Source organism: Dermacentor variabilis, unplaced genomic scaffold (genome assembly GCF_050947875.1).
Source record: "Dermacentor variabilis isolate Ectoservices unplaced genomic scaffold, ASM5094787v1 scaffold_16, whole genome shotgun sequence".
Taxonomy (NCBI): domain Eukaryota; kingdom Metazoa; phylum Arthropoda; class Arachnida; order Ixodida; family Ixodidae; genus Dermacentor; species Dermacentor variabilis.
The window spans coordinates 3,874,843-3,899,261 of record NW_027460324.1 but is presented as its reverse complement, the minus strand read 5'-3'; the positions used below and the strand labels follow the sequence as shown (position 1 = coordinate 3,899,261).

The window sequence follows — 24,419 nt, the reverse complement described above, 5'->3', positions numbered from 1 at the left end:
AGGCCCTTCCAGAGGAAATGTCGTGTGCGATTATAAGTTCTGGAGACGCCTAAGTGCTTGGAAGTTGGGGCTTTGTGAAACTGGACAAGGACATCCCTGCATAGATAACGTGGGTCAATGAGCAGGAATTCTGCACTGTCGAGGCGCATGTTGTGGCGGTAAAGAATGTTATACTGACACAAGAACATGTTGAGTAGATGGTCAATAAGAGAGAGCAACGATGGATCTCTATGTTGTTTGTTGGCCACATGGATGAAGTCTATGACTGCTAAGACGTAGGTGTCAGGGTCTGTTTCAGTAGGGTTCAACAGGGTGATGGGATAGGCAGTCGGCATCAGTATGTAACTTGCCATATTTGTACACAACCAAGAATGTGTACTCCTGTAATGGTAATGCCCAACGGCCAAGCCTCCCTGTGGGGTCTGAGTGTTTAGAGCTAGCAGAGTGCATGATGGTCTGTTATGACCATGAACGGCCGTCCATATAGGTACAGATGGAATTTTGCAACAGCCCGGAGGAGAGCTAGGCACTCCTACTCTGTAATGGTGTAATTCTTTTCCGACTGTGACAAGAGGCAACTAGCATATGCTATCACACAGTTAGCTCCAGTCTGTGTTTGGGTGAGGGTAGCACTTATGCCATGGCTGCTTGCATCAGTGGGAAGCTCTGTTCAGCAGCTGGGTCAAAATTAGCCAGCACAGGTGGTGATGCAAGGGCAGAAATCAGCGATGCAAAGGAAGTCGCTGGTCTGTGCCCCAAGAAAAGGTTGCATCCTTTTTTAGGAGGTCCATGAGGGGTCGAGCGATGTACGTGAAACTGAGAACAAAGCGGCGAAAGTAGCAGAAGAGCCCAAGAAAGCTGCGTACTTCAGGCATGAAATGCGGAACCGGAAACTCGCGGACAGCACGGACTTTGCCAAGGTCTGGTTGGACACCAGTAGCATCAACTAGTTGTCCAAGTAATTTGATCCGGCGGCACCCAAAGGTGCATCATCATTCATAATTTATTGGACCCTTAAGGACCCTTTACAGGGTATTACATAGGGGGGGGGGAGTCATAGATATACTTAAGTCAAAGATGTTACATCAAGAGTGAATTGAAATAATGCAGGTTAAGTAATGCAGCAAAACAAAATAGGAGTACAGGCGACTTCAAATGCAACAACACTTGGAATGAAAAGAGAAATCGTTCAATTGTAGTTTCCGAATTGTGAAAGCAACCACTCTTTATATTCTTCAGGATCATGCACCCTGGCAATTGCATCTGGGAGTGCATTCCATTCCTGGACTGCTGTGGGTAAAAAATGATTTTTTGAAGGCTGAAGTTGATCCATACAGGCGCTGTAAACTGAGTGAATTGAACATGCGTCGTGACGAACGTGCTGGTGGTAGAAGTGATTCGCGCAGATGATGAAAAATGGTAGTAAAACTTGTGGAATAAGCATAGACGTGCTATCTTGCGTCGATAGACTAATGTGGGTAAATTTAGCGATGACTTAATATAACTGATACTAGTTTTGTAGTCATATTTTGAAGATATGAATCGAGCAGCACGGTTCTGGACTGATTCTATTGCACTGATTAGATATGTTTGATGTGGACACCAAATCACGGAAGCGTATTCAAGTTTTGTTCGAACAAAAGTTTCGTATGCCAGTTTACGAACGCGAGGGGTGACAACGATAATGTTCTTCTGATGAAGCCTAGTGTTTTAGAGCTGTCGGTGATCAGTTTCATGATGTGTTCCGACCAGTTTAGATTGCTAGCGATTAGGATACCAAGGTAGCGATACGTTTGTACTTGCGAGATGTTCACTGTGCGTAATGAGTACTCTTGGGTGATGTTAGTGTGCTTGTGGGAAATTTGAATAAATTTGCATTTAGAAATGTTAAGCTGCTTCAACCATTTGGTACACCAGTTATCTATTAAATGCAGGTCGTTCTGAAGAAGGGCCTGGTCAGGCTCAGTAGAAATTCGACGATAAAGGACAAAGTCATCCGCGAAGAGGCGTATAGATGATGAAATACCAGAAGGGAGGTCATTAATGCAGATAAGAAAGAGAAGGGGACCAAGGACTGATACTTGTGGAACTCCAGAAAATACCTTGCTTGAGGCTGAAGAACATCCACCTATAACGGTGTACTGAAGGCGGTCGGTGAGGAAGCATTTAATCTAGGCTAGAATTAATCCAAGCTAGAATGACTGGAACACAGGCTTCAATTAGTGCCAAGAGTTTGCGCTTGAATATTAACCAGTTTTGGTTGACAGTCCTGGAAGGAGCGAGCTGTTTAAAGGTGTGCAAAAAATTCGCGAGTTCAGCATTCATAGTAGTGAAATCTGTAGGCATGTGTGAATAGTGATTTTTCACTTCGAAGCGAATATGAAGCGAATAGTCATCGAATTCGAATAATTTCGAAGCGAAGAAAATATTTTCGAATCGAAGCGAATATTTGGGACTTTTAGTACACAACAGAAAAATTGATGGAGTGAAGTACATAATCTTGTTACAATGATCTCTGCTGGCTGTTTTATCAGTTATATTTTCTGAACCATTATAAATGTGAGGCAATGAGAAAGAGACATGAGGCACGAGACCTTTTCATTTTTCAATTTATTCAGACCACTGTGCACTGCTCACCCACCCTTTCATCCTAGTGCATGTTGCTATGTATAAACACTAACTGCTCAACATGCTCGGGGAGAAGGTGTTCTCTTCTAGTGGTGACAACATTTCCTGTTGACGAGAACAACCTCTCACTTGACACTTGGGTTGCTGGCACCGACAGGTATAGCCGAGCTAGCTTGGACAGTGACGGGTACTTGACTTTGCCGAAATTTTTTCACCACAGGAAAGGATTCTCCAAGCGGGGCTGAACAGGTGCATGGAGGTACTCCTCCACCTCTTCCATAAGTCGCTGGGAACCAGTGCTTGAAGTGGTGGTAGAGGCCAAAGCTCCAAAAACATCCCACACATCACTAGAGACAGCTTGTGCAGGTGCATTGGACTCTTCGCTGTCTCTCCCCTGAGGCAGGCTCTTCTCCACAGCTGAGCAGAGTAGATTTTTCAGCCACCGTTTCTCACATGTGGTGTCGTAACAAAAGGCTTTAAATCGGGGGTCCAATGCTGTGCTCAAGGCATATGTCACCTGCAATTTTATATCAACAAACCTGGACTTCATGCTGTGAAGGAGGTTTCCTGCAAATGCAGACTCCTCCCCACAACGCTGCTGTTGCTGAGTGAGCAGAAGTTGCATGCAATGCACTAGTGGCACCACTTGCGAAAGAGTCGGGTGCTTTTCAGAGCAAGACTCTCTTGTTGCATCGTCAACACATTTTAGCACTGATGTGACGGATGCCATCAGATGCCATTCACTTGAAGTCAGGTTTTCCAATGTGTCCTGTTCCGACAGATTCAAGGAAATTGGTGCACGGAGCTTTAAAAGGCGTGACATCATTTTATATTCACTGTTCCATCTCGTCGCAACATCCTGAATCACTTCAAGGGGCTCTAAGCCCATGCTAACCTGAACCTCTTTGAGGCGACTTCTGGCTTGGGAACTCCTCTTGTAGTGCCCTACAATTGCTCGGGCCTTGACACACTGCTGCTCAAAATTCTGAGTGTCCTTCTTCGCACACTGGATGCACAATTGTAACATATGCGCGAAGCACTGTATACTTGTCCATCCCGTTCGCGATGCGGCACCCAGGAAGTTTCTGGCATTGTCAGTGACAATGAAAGCTGGAACATCTTGAGGCAGTCCCCACTCCTTTGCCAAGTCAAGGAGGATGTGCTTCCGGTTGTCAGATGCATGGCCTTCTGGCATGTGCCGGCATGCAAGGTGATAATTGTGAAGCCGGAACTCTTTATCAACGAGGTGGCATGTAAATGAGACATAGCTATCCCCGGGCCTAGACGTCCACCCGTCGGTCGTCACTGAGTAGCATGGGGTCCCGTCAGTGAAGTGATGGCGCAGCTCGCTTTTGATCCGTTCTTTTTCTTTGGTGTAAAGTTCTGGCACGACACTCCGAGAAAACGTAGTCCTCGATGGGACCTTGTACTCGGGCACTGCTGTGTGCATCAAAGACAAAAAGCCTGGCTCCTCAACCATAGAATAAGAGTGCAAGCCAGTGGCCAGGAACTGTGCAACCTTCGTTGTTAATGTTTTTGCGCGCTGACTGTCACCTTTCAACGTCGGCTTGAAGTAGCTACAGCTAGCAGCACTTGCGTCCGCCTTGTTGGTGCCCGTCGTCTTTTTCGGGCCTGCAGGCTTTTTTGAGCTTTCGGCAGCGCGGAGCTTCTCGAACTGCTTGAATGGATCAGGGTGACGCTTTAGGTGATTGACGAGGGTGGTTGTAGTGCCCGTGGGTGTCTTAAGGCACATCTTGCACGTGCAGCACGTCACGTCACTGGCTCCACGATCGAAGAACTCCCAGATGGTACTCCGGAACAACTGCTGCGCCGATTCGTTCATGGTGTGGCTACTTCGGCTGTGCGCACAATCGAGCAAAATGAACAACTAAAGTGTGACTGAAGTTTATAACTTGAAGCGACGTACACATCCGGCGACCATGTTTGCAAGCACAAGCCTAAAAAAAAAAGCTATAGAAAGCACATGGTTGCTTTACCAAATACCTTCTACCACTAGGACAAACTTCTTTTTTTTTTTAATTTGTCGGTGTTAAGCCGACTTATATTATATCTTACAATTACAAGGTATAATATGTACTTTTAGGTAGATAAATACCTACGGATATTATGATGACGTTACAGTTACGTTACATTTAGTGCCTAAAAATGCAATAGTAAACGCTTTCTTTAAAACTTCCGAAGAGCCATCGCTATCGTTATCAATATTGTTTACATTTGTGAATTCGTATGCTAGGTCCAAAGCTCGGTCACGGTCTTGTTTCTTTCAAGCGGCCGTGGCTCCGTCAGCAAAGTGGCATGAAAATGCCCTACCCAGGGTAGATATAGAAAGACAAACTTGCAAAAAATGTACGCGTACTGGTATTCTTAAACTTCGAAGGACTTCGAAAATATTCGAAGTTTTTGAATAGCCCTATTCATATCGAAGGTCGAATTGAATATGACATTATTCGCTTTGGTATTCGAAAGTTTTGAATATTCGCACAGCCCTAGAAATCTGCTTTGTTATAATCACGGATAACATTAGTGGAAGGGTTACGGGGAGGCTTCGACACTGATAGGTTAAATAAAATTATATTGTGATCGCTGAGACCGTAAGCACGAGACATTGAGTGGACCATGTCTGGGTGCGAATCAAAAACTAGGTCAAGGGTGTTGTTGATCCCAGTTGGCATATTGACTGTCTGTGTAAGATTATACATAAGTACAAGATCGAGGAATTCTTTGGGTTGGCCAGAAGTAGCGCATAAAGTATCCCAGATTATATCAGGGTAATTGAAATCACCGCAGAGAATAACATTGGCTCTAGGAAAGCGGTTGTGCAAACCGAGGACAGTATGTAGTTCTTCCACAAAGGAAATGTCACAGTCAGGCGCGCGATAGCAAGCAATGAGTATGTTAGTGCTTCCAGGGAGAGATATGTTCACGCAGAGAATTTTGTGATGGCATTCAATATCAAGTGTGTGGGGTCTTTCACACCCGTACTCTCGGGACAAAGGAACGACAACACAGTAGTGCAAACAATCACAAGGGCATTTATTGCACCTTTCATAGATCAATGCCTGCTAGCTGAGTTGCTATCCACAAAACATGCCGATGGGCGCGCGACAAATCTAGAAGTCTGACTCACCGCGACCGGAAAACGAGCGAATATGTTCGCCCCATGCTGGATCCCAACGCCTGGTCGTTCGCGTGTACAGTCATGCCAACGGTGGCGCGTTCGAAGGCAGGCCACGCGAGGCGGTCTCGCAGAACCATGGGTCGGCGTGCGCGCGCGGGACGTCCTCGCTGTTAGCCGATCCGCCGGGCAAGAGACAGTCCGTCCTCCCCTGCGCCCCCAAGTAACCCTGCCGTGAGGCGGCGTTAGCAGCGCAACACTCGCGCCATCTCTCGCACTGCGCCCCAACCACATCCACCGCCGCGGGCATCACGCAGGCCACGCGGCGAAGCCAGATTACAGGAGACGCGCTATGCGGGAAAAACATCAGGGGACGCGCGAGAGTCGCGCATCCCCACATCTCCCAACCTTAAATCACTACATATTCCGGCGAAACATGTCACTCGGTCTCACATCAACGCGTGCTTCGCGGCAAGGTAGTACATGCAACAGTGGCCGCGCCGAAGAAATGTCCACACGCTGTCCATAACATGCGAGCCGGCATTGTCCCTGGGTACACCGCTGGCGTCCGCCGGTCACAGCAGCAGCTTTGCAGACTCGGCGGCACGATTCCAGGCCAGGACTCCGGAAACGACGACGCAGTAGTCGGAACGAGCAAGCGTCGCTCGCGCAGACGCGCCCTGCTGGCGAGAGCCGCAGTAGCTGTCGGTGGCCGCCGGCTCTTTTGTCCGCCGCCGAGGGTTGCGAGCTGGATGCAGGAGGCCGCCGAAGTTGCTGCGCCGAACTGGCCACAGCATCACCATCGCCCGGGGTGGCTCGATCGTAGTCCGGGGCAGCAGCGCAGACGATGTGCAGGTGACAGCAAGCCAGGGGTGACTCCAATCACGCTGCGTACATTCAACACTCGGCAAACACTAAAGTAGTGCAAGGGAGAGGAATTATGCATGCGCATCGCCCACGTGGTACGATGTTCAACTCGGCTAACAAAAGATCGGGCAGCTACTCAGATGCTAAGTTCATGTGAACGAAGCTCGCTTCCTTGAGTCGAACGAGTAATTTCAATTCGTGCGAGGCGAAATAGAATGAGGGAAGCAAATTGCAACACCTCAACGCCACGGTCTACCAGGTTGTGTCCCTCCACGTGCGACAGGCAGCTCCGTAAAGCCTTAGGCCTAAAGCGTCGCTACCCTGACAACAACCGGCATCCAAAAACAACACCCAAAATGAGCGCAAAACAGGCAGCCGCGAGGAGACGTCAGCTCTGTGAGGTGGTCCTACTCCGCTCGGTGCACACAGCATCCGAGTTGACGGCGCCCACCGTCCTAGACGGTGTCGGAGCGCCCGGTGCCAGGCCGCAATACCAGTCAGCCCGTAGTGGCACCCGTGGCCCGCGGCCACCCGGCTCCCAGAGCCGCGACTTCATCCGAGTCAAAGAGATAGAAGAAGCTATTTACATAAGAAATTCGGACCACCCACGAGGCTTCCGTACTCACTCGCTTCAGGCTTGCCACTGCTCCGCGGGCGCTCAGCCTCGCTCTCCCAGGATGCAGACCACGTGGCTCTCGTACTGACGAATGTCATTAAAAAAAAAACACTTGCGAAAAGGCTTAGCATGTTGACATGTTCAAACACACTACAGCCACCATCACCTCGCTCAAGAAAGCACGCCGCGATTCAAGAAGCACGCCGCGATCAAAATTCACGCTAGGCCTACGCTTCGGTTCAAACAAAGGTCTCGAACGAAGCAAAACTGTTAAAACTATCGTCCGATGCCCCAAGAGCCCCACGTTGGGCGCTAGATGTGGGGTCTCTCCCACCCGTACTCTCGGGACAAAGGAACGACAACACAGTAGTGCAAACAATCACAAGGGCATTTATTGCACCCGTCTTGAATGTATGTGACATACGATTTCGTCGATGTCTGAGCTCTGGCCACGAGTTCATCCCGAGCTGTCATTTGTTCTGCGACCAATCGGCCAAACAATTCGCGCATCTTCTCCATTGCAAATATCCCAACGTGTCAGCTTTTTTTGTGCATGTTGAACCACACACGAGCTGTGCCCCATAGGTAGGAAACGATGTTGACAAGCATAGTGTCACATACCACCACCTGTGGTGCTTGCTGACGTGCTTTTACAATAGGAGCCAATCGTTGACAGCATTGTTGTCCGTACAGCAAAATGTGCCGGGGTCGAGGGGATGCGAAAGGAACACAGTGGCTGGAGCTGTCGGCTGCAATGACGGTGTACTGCCTTCAGCCATGGAGGTCAGAGAAACGTGGCATCCGCTCCTAAGATCCAGGGCCAGGAAGAATAGAGCCCACAACCTCCACCAAAAAGATGTTACGGGGCGTATTTACTCAACAGTAAACGGCTAGCACTTGGCTAATGAAAACTGCACAGGACACACAGGTTTGAGCCGGTTTTTCAGTCCGACAGGAGAGACTCTGACTCAGCCCCACTACATCTTTGTCTTCGCCACTGTTCGTGACAAAATTGTCACGATGGCAAGAGAGGGACAAAGACGACGATCACCAAATAGATTAAAGAGACAACATAGTGGGGCTAACCTAACGTTCGGCCATACTGGTTGTACCAGCCATATGTTCTACAGAGCAAAAGTGGTCCCATTTAACCTTATATCTCTACCTGTTTCATTTTTGGTGGAGGTGCTGGGTATTGCACAAGACGGAACTCTGCAGCAGGCTTGTCCTCGGCCATCCTACCATGCTGACAGACGACCAGGCCGCTGGGTTAAGCACGGCGTCAGCACCCTACACACTTGGGCCGTCAGCATCCGCGACACCGCAACTGTCAGTCGTCTTGACCCATCCACATGACCCTGGCACCTTCTCTGGTAACAGCACCGACAAAGTTGACATCGAAGAATGGCTTGGCATAGACGAACATGTCGCTGCACACAACCGATGGGACCCGACAGTGATGCTTGCAAATCTTCTCTTCTACCTCCAGGGATCAGCACGCACCTGGTATGGCACACACGAAGAAGAGTTGACCAGCTGGGACATATGCAAGCAAAAACTTCGCAAACTCTTAAGCAAGCTTGCTGGTCGCAAGTGCACCGCTGCAAGAGACCTATCCTGTTGGGCTCAGACAGCTATAGAGTCATACGTTGCGTACATCCTTGATGTCCTAGCTCTTGGCCGCCATGTTGATGCCAGTGTGCCTGAGGTGACAAAGCGAGGCATATTCTGAAAGGCATCACCAATGATGCATTTAACTTGCTTATTTTTAAAGACTGCTCGACGGTCGATGAAATTATCCATGAGTGCAGGCGTTTCGAAGATGCAAAAAGTCGTCGCATTGCCAGACAGTTCATACGTCATCGTGCAAAGATGCTCATTTGGCTCTTCAATCGTCCACTACAGATAGCATTGTCCAAATTGTGCGGCGCGAAATTGAGGCTGTGTCGGCATCTTCTTTTGCATGCCCTTCTGAGGATACACAATTGGCGATCTCCCTCATCCACGCAGTTGTCTGCGAGGAACTAACCCACGCAAGCACTCAACCTGCGTGCTCCATAACATGCCTTCCGGTTAGCCGTGCCCTTCTTCATCAACCTCCGATGACGTTTCGACGCTATCAAGATCCGGCCCAATGGCGAACACCAGACGACAAGCCCATATGCTTCCATTGCAGCGGCGTGGGGCACATTTCTCGCTATTGCCATTATCGTAAGCCCTCGTTTTCACGCTCCACGTTCTACTACTGCCACAATGACAACCAGCGCCAGCCATTTCATGCTCCAAATGACCCGACATACCAAGACCGCAGCCCTTCTGTGTCCATCCTACACTTGAGCCGTTCCCTGTCACTGCGCAATCATCGTTCCCACTCGCCCCTGCCCTGTCGTTTTTCATCGCCTCACCCTTCGTACGCTCATCCCCAGAAAACTGACGGATGCAGCTCCTGGAGGTGACGCTGCATTGAACTCTCGAACTGCAAATCCTCTCCTTACATTGCCGACAGATCAGAACCTAATCACTGTGAAAGTTGATGACCTACCTGTTACTGACCTGATCGACACACACACACGACGCACACATCTCGGTCATGAGTGCTGATCTCCGGAAGCGGCTCAAGAAAGAGCTCTCATGCCGAGTCCCGCATCGTATGAGTCGCTGATAGAACTCCCGCTGTGCTGGGAATGTGTGCCGCTCGTGTCAGCGTCACCGGTCGCCACAGATCTGTATTGTTCCATGTACTTGACCATTGCCCTCATGGCGTGACCTTTGGCCTTGATTTTTTATCTGCCCACTCAGCTATATTTGACTGCTTGGCTGATGTTACCGACCTTACCGACACCATACCGGTCCAGCTGTGTTGCGCCGACTTTGTTCGTCTATTTCCACAGGCACTGGCCTGTATCACTGCTGTGCCCAACCCCTGTGTACTGGATGTTGACTATGTCGTCACTTCCTGTGTCAGTGCCTTCCTTTCACATGGCATGTTGTTTCCTTACACTGTAGTGACCATATCATCTAACAAAACTTACCTTCCGCTCCTGAATTTTGGATTCTGCCCTCAAGTACTACCCAAAGGGATCTCTCTTTTCACACTGTCACCGTCGCATGAGTATGACCTTTCTTCCCTCTTTTCTCTTCCGTCTTCCTCCAACTCTTCCACCGCCTGCAATTCTCATTCTGCCACATCGCCTCCAGTGCACGACAACATTACCAAGATGATAGCCGCGGACCTTACCCCTAAACAAACCGATGATCTTCGTCATCTGCTCACATCTTATTCCGCCATTTTTTACCTTGATGGTCGGCCTTTGGGACAAACTTCCCTAGTTAAGCATCACATACATACCAGTGATGCACTTCAATGGCCCTATTGCGTGGCACACGCCGAGCGCTGGGTAATACAACAGGAGCTTGATAAGATGCTTACCAAGGGCATCATTGAACCATCGTCGAGCTCGTGGGCTTCTCCTGTTGTCTTGGTCAAAAAGAAGGACAACACCTGGTGATTCTGCATAGGTTACCACCATCTAAACAAGATAACAAAGAAGGATGTCTATCCACTGCCACACATAGACGACGCATCTGGCAACTTATTTGGAGTCCGCCCCAATCCCGCGACAGTTCGTGCTCTTCTCGATTTTCTTGTGCCAACCTGTGCCAAAGACGTCCGCAGCTTTGTAGGCCTCATGCTCTTATTTCTGTTGATTTGTCAGAAATTTTCGCATAGTTGTTCAGCCTCTGACTGAACTTGTGAAGAAAGGCACCTCCTTTTCATGGGGTCCTGGCCAAGCTGCTGCCTTCCAACGCCTTATCACCTTGCTCACTACTCTGCCAATTCTTGCTTCAACCCACCTGCCCCAACAGAGGCCCGTACAGATGCTAGTGGCTATGGAATTGGTGCGGTTTTAGCTCAGTGTCAACGTCGGCGTGACAAAGTTATTGCGTACGCAAGTCGCCTGCTTTACCCCGCACGCTGAACACAATTACTCCATTACAGAGTGCGAGTGCCTTGCACTCGTATGGGCAGTGACCAAATTCCGGCCATACTTATATGGTCGACTTTTCACTGTTACCATGGACCATCGTGCTCTCTGTTGGCTCTCGACACTTAAGGATCCAACGGGTCATCTAGGTCACTGGGCACTACATCTTCAAGAATTCACCTACACAGTAGTGTACAAGTCCGGTAGGCCACACCAGGATGCCAATTGTTTGTCTCGGCACCCCATCGACGCTCCAGACTCCAGTGATGCAACTGCTGGAATATTCATGCTCTCCGCCTTCCACCACATCGGCGAGGAGCAAGCACGTGATATATCACTGCGCGCCCTCATCAGCTGCCTCTGTTCTGATCCGTCAGACCCCTTGCTTAGCTTGTTCCTCGTTTTGGACCAGCATGTTATGACGCCGAAATATGTGCACAGAAGGACACGAACTGCTGATAGTCATTCCTCCTCATCTTCGGGCAAATGTACTCGCGCAACTCCATGATGTCCCCACAGCTGGCCACCTGAGTGTTTCCAGGACCTGTGACCGTGTCTGGCGACGATTTTTCTGGCCTGGACTCTACTGTACCGTGCGACGTTATGTCACTGCTTGCAAACCATGCCAACGTCGTAAGAAGCCTGCTTTGCTTTCGGCTGGAACCCTCCGGCCAATTGATATACCCACCGAATTGTTTTATTGTGTTGGCCTCAACCTGTTGGGCCCTTTCCCTACCAGAGCTGGAAATAAGTACATTGCCGTTGCAACAGATTATTCAACCCGCTATGCCGTCACACGAGCCATCCAGACCAGTTGTGCAACCGACGTCGCAGACTTCCTGCTCCAAGACGTCATCTTACACTACGGAGCTCCTTGCCAGCTTCTCACAGACAGGAGCCGATCTTTTTATCTTGGGTTATTGAACATCTACTTCGGTCTTGTGCCACGAAGCACAAGTTCACGACAGCATACCACCCTCAAACGAACAGCCTCACTGAACGTCAGAACCGAACCCTTACAGATATGCTCTCGACGTATGTCTCCTCAGATCATCATGATTGGATGCCGCGCTTCCATTTGTGACGTTCGCGTACAACTTGCCACGTCACCGCTCTCTACTCCCCCTTCTATCTCCTTTTTGGTTGTGACCCGACACTGCCTTTCGACATGCTCCTGCCAACTGCTCTCGAGTTTCCATCTGAGTATGCTCACGACACTATAAGTACAGCCGCCCAGGCTCGCCAGATTGCCCACCGTCGCCTTTCTGAGTCGCAGGCAAGACAGAAGTCTCTTTATGACAACCGTCATTGTGATGCCCAGTTCTCTGCCGGCGACCTCGTCGTCCTTTGTACTCCTTCACGGCATGTGGGCCTATAGCAAAAACTGCTCTCCCGGTACTCTGGCCTTTACCGCATCGTCCAACAGCTCAGTGATGTGACTTATGAAGTAGTTCCAGCCGATGCATCCCCGTTGTCCACGTCAACTGATATAATCCACGTGGGTCATCTCAAGCCATATAATGCGGCTGCCATCTAGAAGGCGCCGGGTTGGCGCTTTTGCCACCGGGGGTTATGTCACGGTGCCACGAAAGGAACAAAGACGACGATCACCAACAAGACGAAAGAGACGGCATAGTGGGGCTAACCTAACGTTCGGTCATACTGGTTGTACCGGCCATATCTTCTGCAGAGGAAACACGGTCCCATTTATCTCTGCTCATTTCAATATGTTAAGCCAGAAAATAAGCAAAGCACAGCTTGCCCTTACAAGGATATCTTATAGCAGAAAGATGCACTACACACATTCCAGGTACTTTGCATGTCTGTTATATCAGTCAAGTAGCTGGCTTAATTGACTCCATAATTAAAACAGTGAAAAGACACGAATGAGTGAGAAGATGACTGCGCTCGTATTGTCTTACTCATCTTTTTTCTTTGTGCTAGGTTAAGTAAGAAATCTAACCGATCAGCTCAAGCTAACACCTTACTTATCGGACTTAAGGAGTAAAGAAACTTACAGATGGTGGCTTCCGAAGGGAATTGTCTTTGATGGCTGCACTGCTGAGCAGGTCAGCATTCTTCTTGTCTGCTTCAATTTCCTGGTGGCATGAGACAAGTTTATAGTACAGGACACGATGCTTTCCTTGGCAAAACAATGAATGTGGGGGGGTCCCACATTTCTATAACATTAATGGGGGAAGAATTGAGCAACACTAGAAATAATGGCAGCTGTAGGTCACTATTTCAGTGCACTAAGCACCCCAGAGGTCACCACATCAGGGGCAATTTAGAGACATACAATATTAGTAGGGTCCTTCGTTTTCAGGTAAAATCATCAGATAATTTTTTATTTTTGCACCCCAAACAAAGCATGAAAATTGGGTTAAACCTGATCTCTCCTTCCTGTTTTGACCTTTCATAAAGAGTAAGAATAAATGCAGGCATCACTTGTGTGAGCAAGTGGTCAAGATATATGTATCACATTAATATTATGCCTGTGTGCATATGATATGTGCTTCCTTTTCATCCAACACTCAAGCAAAAACTGAAATGGGCAATATATTCAGCACCTGCAGGCATTCAGTGAACAAAAGCTTGTTGTCCTTTAAGTAGCCGCATTTAGTACATGACTACCACAATGGCATATCACATTGCAGTTCCCACGCGTCACGCACATGTAAACAGTGATGATGCACCAGGAAGTGAACGCAGCACTGATGTTATTATGCATTGCAAATGGTAGCTGTGTTGTGGCGAGGTCATTTTCTCTACTAAGGTATGTTCATATAAAGGTGCCAGATGGGGCTAGCTGGTATTCTATCAATTTTGTTGCACGGGCATTTGGAGCGATGCAGTAGAACAAGGACAACAAGGACAACAGGCCTGGCAGGCCTAGAATGGACAGAGAAATGCTCAAAATGCAAATGGCAATGTATGTCTACAAGGGGTTGTAAGTTAAATAAATGCACCACACATCTTAAGAAGCATGCCCGTGTGCTCTACTATTAGTGACTTTTTTTTCTTTGATAAAGGAAGTGCAAAGGATAAAGTAAACAAGGGATCGCCAAGGATGTTATTCTCATTTGTTTTCATTCAAAAGTGTGAATAATGCCCGATAGTGGGAACTTGTATAGATAAGTTCATCACATAACTTGGAAGCAACCCTGCTTGTCATTCAATATCATGCAAGGGTTGAAGCTCATACGAGTTAGTAACGATGCATCTTGAAAGCATTCACAGCACACACATACTTGGGAAGAGGGACAGGCAGAGTGAATGAGTGCCGACTTCCAACTTGTTTTATTATTTTCCTAAAGAACTGAATAATTACACTGCCAAAAAAGAAGGAAACAAGGCAAGGAACTGATATACAAGGAGAGCGACTGATATCCATCAAGTGTCATGATTCGAGCACATGCCCACAGTGCTCTTTCATTCTGCGTGTCCCTCTCCTTAAGCATATGTGCACAACATGAACACCTTCATGTTGTTGTTTCTGTCAGTGATTTAGCTTGTTTAAATAAAATGTTTGTCTCCAAAAGGAGACAAATGCCTGTGTTAATCATTTGTGAAAGTTACCAGAAAAAATCTCAAACTTTGGATTTCCAGACAAGAAGCCAATTTATCCCCAATTTCCTCTTTGAAAATAACACAAAATTTTTACCCCTGAATTGAAAAAAAAGTATAAAACGTGAAATGTAGATATAAATGTGCCTACAAATCAACAGTGAACTCAGGGCAAATAATGGGAAAGTACAAGATATATAACTGGCACACTTAGCACATTGTGAAATAAGAAGTGAAATAATGTCCTCACTGCATGGCGTCGGAGCAGTTCTTCATTTTTACGCCTCATATCCTCCATGCGCTGCTGGACCAGTCGTTCCCGGTCCTCCCGGGACATTTCTCCAGTGGTAAGCGGCTGTGGTAAAAAGGAAGTGTTGACGCTAAAGAAGGTAAGGTCGACGTACATGGTGGTGCAAATTATTTGATGATTAGGTATTGATTTATCTCTATTCTGTCTCTTTTTCATGTTCATTAATCACTCATTTGGGTTATTTCGCATCTTATTCATAAAGGATTTCACATGCAATTAGGTCAACCTTGTCTTTAGCATTGACACTTGGTCGACTCCTTGTTCTTTCTTTCTTTCTTTTTTTTACCAGGAAGCCAGGTGGACCAATCCCGAAGTTAGTGCAGCCTATGGTGCAATATTGTCGCAGTACTACGAAGATACGAGACAATGACATGTATAACTAAAACAGTTTGTTTTAGTAGTCGAGCCAAAGAGATTACTTCTTCATCTTCTAATCCCCACTAGGCTGATGCATGAGACAAAGCCTACTAAAGCTGTTATCGTTGTCTTTGTCGTCGACATAGAAGAGACGCGGCATTTGCCTCCCTCTAAAAAGGAGCATTGCCCCAATGCTAGAGGAGGTCACTGGTGTGAAGTTCCTTGCACATTCACTCAGTGACGTACAGTTTCATGCATAGTACGTGCACAACTTCAGGCCGGTGTTGGCAGTGCCTCATGCAACAGGGGCTACCTGGGACTACGTCGTATGTGACGTCACTTAGGAGTAGTACTTGATACGGTCCGAAGTATCACCTTAATAGCTTCTCGCATAGTCTTCGGATGGGCGTCCAAACCCACACTCTGTTGCCGGTTTCATAGGTTACTGGTATATGGCGACCATTGTAGTGGCCTGCGTCGAGTCCTGCTGTTGACAGATGCGTATGCGTACGAGCTGACTAGCTTCTTCAGTGCGTTGTCTAAATGCATCTGCATCCGTGTGGGAGCATTGCATCCAACACCGTCCATACTTCCCGTTCGTGAACAAGGCTGAACAGAGTCATCTGTGTTGTTTCTTGCTTAGCAGTGTTGTACGCAAAAGTTATATCAGGCAAGATCTCATCCCAATTTTTGTGTTCGACATCCACATACATGGAAAGCATGTCTTCAAGAGTTCTGTTTAGGTGCTCTGTGCGTCCGTAGGTTTGTGGATGGTAGGCCGTTGTTTTTCAGTGAGTCGTTCCACTGAGCATCAGAACATTATCTAAAAGCGCTGCAGTGAATGCGGTTCCTCTGTCTGTGATTATGATGGTTGGTGCACCATGCCTCAACACAACATTCTTTATGAAAAATCGTGCCATCTCTGCTGCTGTGCCTTGTGGGAGAGCCTTTGTTAATGTGTAGCAAGTCAGATAATCAGTCGTAACAATAACCCAGTGGTTTCCTGCACTAGACGCCGGAAGTGGGCCCAAAAGGTCCATTCTGATCTGGTCAAATGGTGTGCATGGGACCTGAACGAGTTGTAGCAGGCTGGTTGATTTTGTTTGGGATGACTTGTGCCTCTGGCAATCGAGGCAAGTCCGTACATGTTTCACGGCCATGTCGAGTCTTGGACAGCAGTACCTTTGTCGTACTCTGTTCAGTGTACGCATGTAGCCTAAGCGGCCTGAAGTTACCTCGTTGTGACATGCTTGGAGTCCGAAGGGGCATAGGAAGAACCAGTAAATAGTTGCATCCAATGGGTGAAAAGTTCCTTTTGTTGAGAACACCGTTGAGTAAACAAAACGACGACAGGCCTCCTGAAAAAATTCTAAGAGCCTCAAGAGTTCGTCCATCTAAAAAATTAATAAGGGCAAGCAACTCAGGGTCATCACGTTGTTGGTGTGCAACGGCGGCCGTATCAGGAACACCAAGGAGTGGCATTTCATCTTCATAGGATGAAGCAGTCGACTCTATCTGAGACCGTGACAGGCAATCAGCGTCGGTATGTCTTTTCCCCGACTTGAAGATGACCGTCATGCCGAACTCTTGCAGCCTGAGGCTCCAGCATGTTAGTCGCCCAGCAGGATCTTTCAGCTTTGTCAGCCAGCATAGTGAATAATGATCACTGATAACTTTGAAATGGCGGCTGTACAAATATAGGCGAAATTTCACAACCGCCCATACCTTCTCAGTTGTCGAGTAATTGACTTCTGTGTGCGAGAGCATTCTGCTTGCATAGGCAATCACCCTTTCATTGTTGTCCTGCAACTGCACGAGCACTGCTCTCAGACCAACATTGCTGGCATCAGTGTGAAGAGTCGTAGGGTCTGCTTCGTCAAAGTAGGCAAGTACTGGAGGTGATTGTAGTCGTTGCCTCAGCTTATTAAATGCAGTTTTCTGTGCATCGCCCCACACAAATGCCACATTGTCTCTTATGAGTTGAGTTTATGGCGATGCAATGCATGCAAAATCTGCAATAAACCGACGATAATATGCAGAGAGGCCGAGAAAGCGCCTGACAGCTTTTTTGTAAGATGGTATAGGAAACTGTGCGACACCGGCAATTTTTTAAGGATCGAGACAAACACCAGCATGACTGACAACGTGACCAAGAAACTGCAGTTCCTCAATGCAAAAGTGACATTTCTCTGGCTTCAGCATGAGGCCCGCCGACTGGATGGCTTGCAGAACCACTTTCAGTCATTGCAGGTGCTCGTCAAATGTTGCAGAAAGCACAATGACGTAGTTGAGATAGACCAAGCAGGTTTTCCACTTCACCCATGATAGCACAGTATCCATGAGCCTTTGGAAAGTTGCGGGCACAGAGCACAAACCAAAGGGCAAAACTTTAAATTCGTACAGTTCGCCTGGTGCCATAAAAGCAGTTTTCTCGTGGTCTCTTCAGCCCACCTTGATTTGCCAATATGCACTTTTTAAGTCCGTTGAGGAAAAGTAACGAGAGTATTGAAGCCGGTCAAGGGAGTAATTTAAATGTGGGAGTGGGTAGAAATCTTTCTTTGTAACCTGATTTAGCTTGCGGTAGTTGACACAAAAACTACCGGCGATGCGCAGGGGCTCTTGGTCGGTTGAATTATGTCATCTTCGAGCATTCTAGTTACTTGCTCCTGTATCGCTTCATGTTCTTTTAGATCCACACGATAAGGGTTCTGGTGAATTGGTCTCGCCGTGTCTTCAGTGATTATTTAGTGCTTGGTTAAGGGCATGCAACCGACTCCTGATGTGGCAATCAAACGTGGCAATGAAAGATGCACCTCCTATGTTGACTCTCACCGTACATTGTCCGGCAGGCATCAGTAACTGGCCTCCTGCAGTCCTTATTTGGGGTCCTGTCCACGGTGTCTATTTTCTTGAGATTAACTGCAAGGTCTTGACTTATTATGGAGAAGTCAGCACCAGTGTTGACCAAAGCTGTCACTTGCTGCCCGTCAACAAAAACAATAAGGTCTGCACTTACAACTTCGTTGCTGTTACAGCTCGTTGGCTTCATAGTGTCCTGTGGAGGAAGCAACAGGGGCTTTTTATCGTTGCAACAGCTTGTAATCTTACCCCTGAAGGTCGCCGATTTTAGTTTCCCCGGCGTGGGCTAGGTGACTTCCTGTATCTGAGGTCAGTGAAAGTGCGGCGTATTGGTGCAGACGAATATGTAGAAGATGGAGATTGCGACCGATGGCCCATGTTGGCCTGGCAATTCGGCAGTGACTCATCATCATTGGCTCAGCGAGAGCGTGTGGCTGGAGACCCTTGAAAAGGAGCTTGGCGGTGTAGCGAGTAGCCGTCGTTGGCACGTCAACCGTCAAACCATGGGCGAAGAGGTACATCGTGATGCCAGCAATCACGGGAAATGTGGCCAACGCCACCGCAGTTGAAACAGAGTGGGCACCGATCTGCAGTCTGCCATACGTCCGTTTTCCGAAGCTGTGGACATCTCAGAGGCTCTTCCTGGGATGACCAAGGTGCGGCAGTCAACGGCTGGCGGTATTGACATAACAGGTGGTGAACATCACACCGCGGCGGCATAGTTCATGGAATGCGGCTCAGGACTAAGGTTCAGAGATGGCAACGCTTGCCTGATTTCGTCACGTATGACTTCGGCTACAGATGCCACTGGGGGTTCCACTGTCAGAGTTGCGAGCTCTTGAATTTCTTCACAAACAATCTCTCTAATCAGATCGTGCAGAGAGCTCTGAGTGCCAGCAGTTATGGTGGCGGCAGTGACCTCGTTGCTGATCGACAAGCGATCTTACTGCCTGCATCGTTGTCGAAGTGCTCGCTCCAATAGCAGTAGCTTTCTTGATAAAATCAGCCACGGTACTTGGTGGATTGTGCACCAGTCCGGCGAACAACTGCTCTTTCACGGCGTGCATGAGGTAGTGTAACTTCTTATCTGCCATGTTTGGGTCAGCTCTACGACACAGACAGGCCATGTCCTCGGCGAACATTGTGACAGCGTATTTGAGTTTCTGAAACCCGAAACCTGCTGGGCATGGTCCTGTCGGTTGACACTCGCAAGGGTGTCAAGGAGCTACTGGGGGAAGTCACTCCATGTGGATAGACTGCCTTCTCGTCTTTCATACCACGTCCGAGCCCTCTCGCCAAGGGCAAAATAGACATTAGTGAGCCTTTGTTTAGAACTCCACTCACTGATCTTGGCAACGCGCTCAAATTGGTCAAGCCAGTCTTCGATGTATTCAAAGGTGCTACCGTGAAAGCGATCCGGGATTTGAAGCTGAAGAAGGGTTATCTGTGGCGGGCTGGACAAACGGACGCTTTCGAGATCCTGTGGCAGGCTGGCGTCGGCCATGGACGGTGATGGGCAGTGTCTGGACGAAGGTTCCTGCAAGGGGGCGAGCTCTGGAGCAACGCCTTGCAACCAATGACTGAAACGATGCACAGGCGTTGCCATGGGCGACAGTGTAAGGGCTCGATGAACAACTACCAGGAGAGTCCGGAGCATCGGGTTGTCGTACCCTGCATCTCCACCAGTGTCGTGGTGCAACAAAGACAGGGGAGGAGGACAAGTATAACAAAAACAGCTTGTTTTAGTAGACAAGCCTAGAGATTACTTCTTCGTCTTTTAATCTCTGCTAGGCTGATGCACGTGATGAAGCCTACTAGAGCTCCCATCACTGTCCTTGTCGTCGATATGAAAGAGACGCGGTAATATGCGGTTAATTTTCTACTACATTTACACTAATTACGCATTTATCGCTAGTTTTACCTTCTATAATTTTTGCTTCTGATGGGCACTGCCGAAGCCACCTTCCAGACACCATAGCCTTCTGCAAGCCCTGCTTAGCCCAAGAAAACTCGCTCCATTTTTCGAAAGTGTGCCATATAGCAGCTGTACATATCTACGGCAGAGCACCCTTTACAGGGGTATAGTGCAATGCCGTTGATTTTCTACTTATTGGCATTAATTACACTCATATCATTGTCACGATCCACCCGAGGCATGACATGGTCGGCGTGTCTGTGCCACATGGCCCCATCTGGCATGCGGACGAGCAGCGATGAGGCGCTGACAGGAGGCACCAACTGTCCGGCAGACCATGGTGGACCAGGACGGAAGTTCCTGGTGAAAACTGGAGCTCTCGACTCTCACAAAGGCCCGGGACGGCACCCTTGGTCAGCAGCTAGCTTCTGCTTCAGCTGCTTCAAAAGCACTGTGGATCGGAGGTCCGGATGCAAGACGTCCAAGGGGGTCTTGACCATTAGACACAGCAGGAGCTCACAGGGGGGCACGGCCAGTGACATCGTGAGGCGTGGTACGGTACTGAAACAGTATCCGGGCAATCTGAGTCCGGAAATCCCCAGTCTGGCTTTTCTTGAGCTTGTCTTTGATGGTTTCCACCACCCGCTCGGCTGCACAATTTGAAGCTGGGTGGTACAGCGAAACAATCATCTGGCGGATTCCGTTCTTCGTCAGCCAGGCCAGGTACTCTGTGCTGGCGAAAGCAGGACCATTGTCGGACACGATGACATCCGGCAACCACTGGGCGGCGAAGACCTGTCGTAGCGCTGCAATGGTTGTGCCTGCTGATGGAGTGGTGACAGGTAGAACCTCCACCCACTTCAAAAATGCGTCCACCACCACCAGGAAGTAATGGCCATTAAAGGGTCCCCCAAAATCCGCATGTAGGCGGGACCAGGGTCTCTGTGGGAACAGCCAGGGGGTGATTTCCACACGACGCGAGGCTCGCTGATTCTCCTGGCAGATTTGGCAGCTCTGCACCAAGTTAGCGATGTCTTGGTCCAGGCCAGGCCACCAAACATGGGACCGGGCCACCATCTTGGCCTTTTCTATGTCAGGATGACCCGCGTGCAGCAACTGCAGGACCCTGGACTGGAGACTTTGTGGGATCACCACCCTCGAACCCCACAGTAGGCAGCCCTGCTGCAAGCTCAGCTCAGCGGCCTTGTGGCTATAGGCTTGCCGCACCAATTCCTCTTCACGGGACACCGCCTTGACCACCTAAGACGGGACTGGGTCCCGGCTGGTCGCTTAAGATACCGCAGATCTGGAGAGCACCTCCGGGTACGCGTGTTCCAGCATGAACACTTCAGCAGGTTCTGGAACAGCATCAGGCACCTCTGGCAGGGGCAGGTGGCTCAGGGCATCAGCAGGTCCCAGGTCCTTTCCCGGACGGTAGACCAGCTGGTAACTGTAAGCTGCCAGCCTCAAGGCCCAGCGTACCACTCGAGGTGATGCTTGCACAGGAACTGCCTTGTCAGACCCCAGCAGCCCCAACAGCGGCTTGTGGTCTGTGACTGCCTCGAACTTCCGGCCCCACAGGTACTGGTGGAAGCATTCGACACCGACGCCAAACCTTCTTTGTCCACCTGGCTGTAACGTTGCTCTGCAGCATGAAGCCGTCGAGAAGCAAGCGACAAAGGGCGTTCCTGGCCATTTTTGTCCCGGTGTGCCAGGATGGCTTCCACACCGTACGGCGACGCATCTACAGTAAGGACGACAGACTTGGCAGGAACGAAGTGCACCAGCACTGGAGCCTTAGTGATTAGCTCCTTGCTGTGCAGGAAGGCTCGGTCCTGCTCCTTCTTCCAGACCCACTGTTGACCATCTCGAAGCAGAAGATGGAGCGGCTGTAGATGCCGCGACAGGTTCGGCAGAAAACTCCTATAGAAGTTGATGAGGCCCAGGTAGCTCTGAAGCTCCTTCTTGTTCTGGGGCTTAGGTGCCTTGAGCACCGCATCAACTTTGCGGGGAGCCGGGGCTAGGCCTGCCTGGGAAATGACATGTCCCAAGTACTCAACGCTGGGAGCTAGGAAAACACACTTTTCTAGCTTGAGCTTGAGGCCGGCGTCCTGCAGTCATGCCAAGACGTTGTGCAGGTTCTGTAGGTGGTCCCCGTTGTCACTGCCAGTAACCAGGATGTTGTCCAAGTACACTGCCACGTGCCTCATGCCCCTGAAGAGGTTGTCCATCTCCCTCTGGAATATGGCTGGGGCCGAGGCCACGCCCAACGGTAAGCGCGTGTACTGAAAGAGTCCCAAAGTTGTCGATATAGTGACATACTTCCGGGAGGCATCCTGGAGCACCAGCTGCTGGTAAGCATCTCTGAGGTCGAGCTTGGGAAACTTCTGTCCACCAGACTATGCTGACCAGAGATCTTCAATCCGGGGAAGCGGGTACTTCTCGACGGTAGCGACGGGGTTGATGGTAACTTTTCCAAGTGCAAGTACATGTGTGTAACTCGCAAGCTGGACATCATTAACCACCAGTACTTTCTTAATTCCACATCCTTGACTAAAGTTGACTCTTACCGTTATCTAGGCATTACTATCACTAATCAGCTTAGGTGGTCTGCACACATAACTCAACTTATAAATGACTGTTCTAAATCACTTGGCCTACTCAAAAGATCGATTTTTCTGTCTCATGTTCCCGTACGCAAGCTCGCCTATGAAACATTCATTCGGACTAAACTTGAATATGCCTCAGCAATTTGGAACCCTTACCAGACCTATCTTACTAACTCGCTCGAAGCAATGCAGAATCGCACAGCACGTTTTATTGCTTCAAACTATGACTGGCATACAAGTATAAGCGGCATTAAATCATCCCTCAGCATCCCTAGTCTAGAACATAGTAGGAAGATTTCACAACTTTCCCTCTTCCACAAACGCTATTACAATTTCCCACAACTCAGGAACACTCTCTTACTTCCGCCCAACCGCTATTCTAAGCGTCTCTTTAACAACCTGAGTCTACAACGTCTCCATGGTTCCTCAAATGCCTTCAACAACTCTTTCTTACCCAGTGCTATTGAATCGTGGAACGCGCTACCCAACAGCATAGTAAATGAAAGTAATCCAGATAAATTTAGACACCTCTTGTCATGTTTTCTAAACCCTTAACCTACCAGTACTATGCTGTTACTCTAACGTCCAAGTTCTTTTTTTTCTTCACTTTTCTGTTATATTGCCGGTTGTGTTGCCATTTCTACGTCCGGTTCGTACCTTACTTTATTTTTTCTTGCCCGTCGTCTACTAGCAGCATGCATACTAAGTTTTGTTTGCCGTTGTACTAATGAGTTAACCATTGTATAATGAAAACCATAATGTTTCTTGATGCTTTTGCCCCTCCCTTATGTAATACCCTGAAAAGGGTCCTTAAGGGTCAATAAATGATGAATGATGAAATCCCCGCAGGTCCTGACACTGCCATCTCGCTTGAGAGAACTGGCACAGTGAGGGGGAGTGGGCACCACCACAGTGACCACAGGTACTGCCCTTTGTCGCCAACTCGTTGATCGCTGCTTCCGCCGATGGTGAGCCAGTCGCACGGGCAATCTCGCCGGCGTCCTTGGCGGCAGCTTCCATTGCCAGCGCTGCCTTCATGGCGTCGACCAGCGATGGGTCGGGAAGCTCCAGGAGTCGCGTCTGCATGGCGGGGTTGTTGATTCCACAGACGAAACGGTCCCGGAGCAGCGGGTCCAGTTGGTCCCCGAAGGTGCAGGCATTCGGTAACCCTCGTAGCGCAGCAACAAATTGCCCGAGGGTCTCTCCTTCCCGGCCGCTCCGGTTGTTGAAGAGGAAACGCTCTATTTGTGTGGACGGTGCTGGGTTAAAATGCGAGCGCAGTACGGCAAGCACCTCACCCAGCGTCTTAACGTACAGCGTGGCTGGCTTGAGAAGGTCGAGCAAGAGGCTGAAGATGCGGGTCCCTCAACTGGCTAGGAAAATGTCCCGCTGTTCGGCCTCAGGTGTATCGTTTGCCCGGAAGAACACGTGGACTTGCTCCTCGTAAATTTGCCAGGCGGACCCATCTCCCTCGAACGGCTCGAGCCTTCCGTACAGCGGCATGGTGACAGCAACGGGGGGCGGTGTTTCACTGCGCGCGGCGGCGTGGGACGATCCATGGGTACTCGT

At 49.1% G+C, this 24,419-nt stretch overlaps 1 protein-coding gene across 3 annotated transcripts in view; it reads right to left on the bottom strand.

Annotated features, from left to right (window-relative positions):
* The window catches only part of LOC142568047 (uncharacterized), a 136,329-nt gene that overhangs the window by 102,229 nt on the left and 9,681 nt on the right, over window positions 1–24,419 (bottom strand). For 2 of the 3 annotated variants that reach the window (XM_075678126.1, XM_075678124.1), the window contains 2 exons: window positions 15,051–15,155; window positions 13,252–13,332 (listed from right to left, as the gene is read on the bottom strand). The exons of the other annotated variant lie outside the window; for it this stretch is intronic. In XM_075678126.1, the coding sequence (XP_075534241.1) occupies window positions 13,252–13,332; window positions 15,051–15,155 (186 nt within the window). The remainder of the gene's footprint in view (window positions 1–13,251; window positions 13,333–15,050; window positions 15,156–24,419) is intronic. 3 annotated transcript variants of the gene reach the window in all.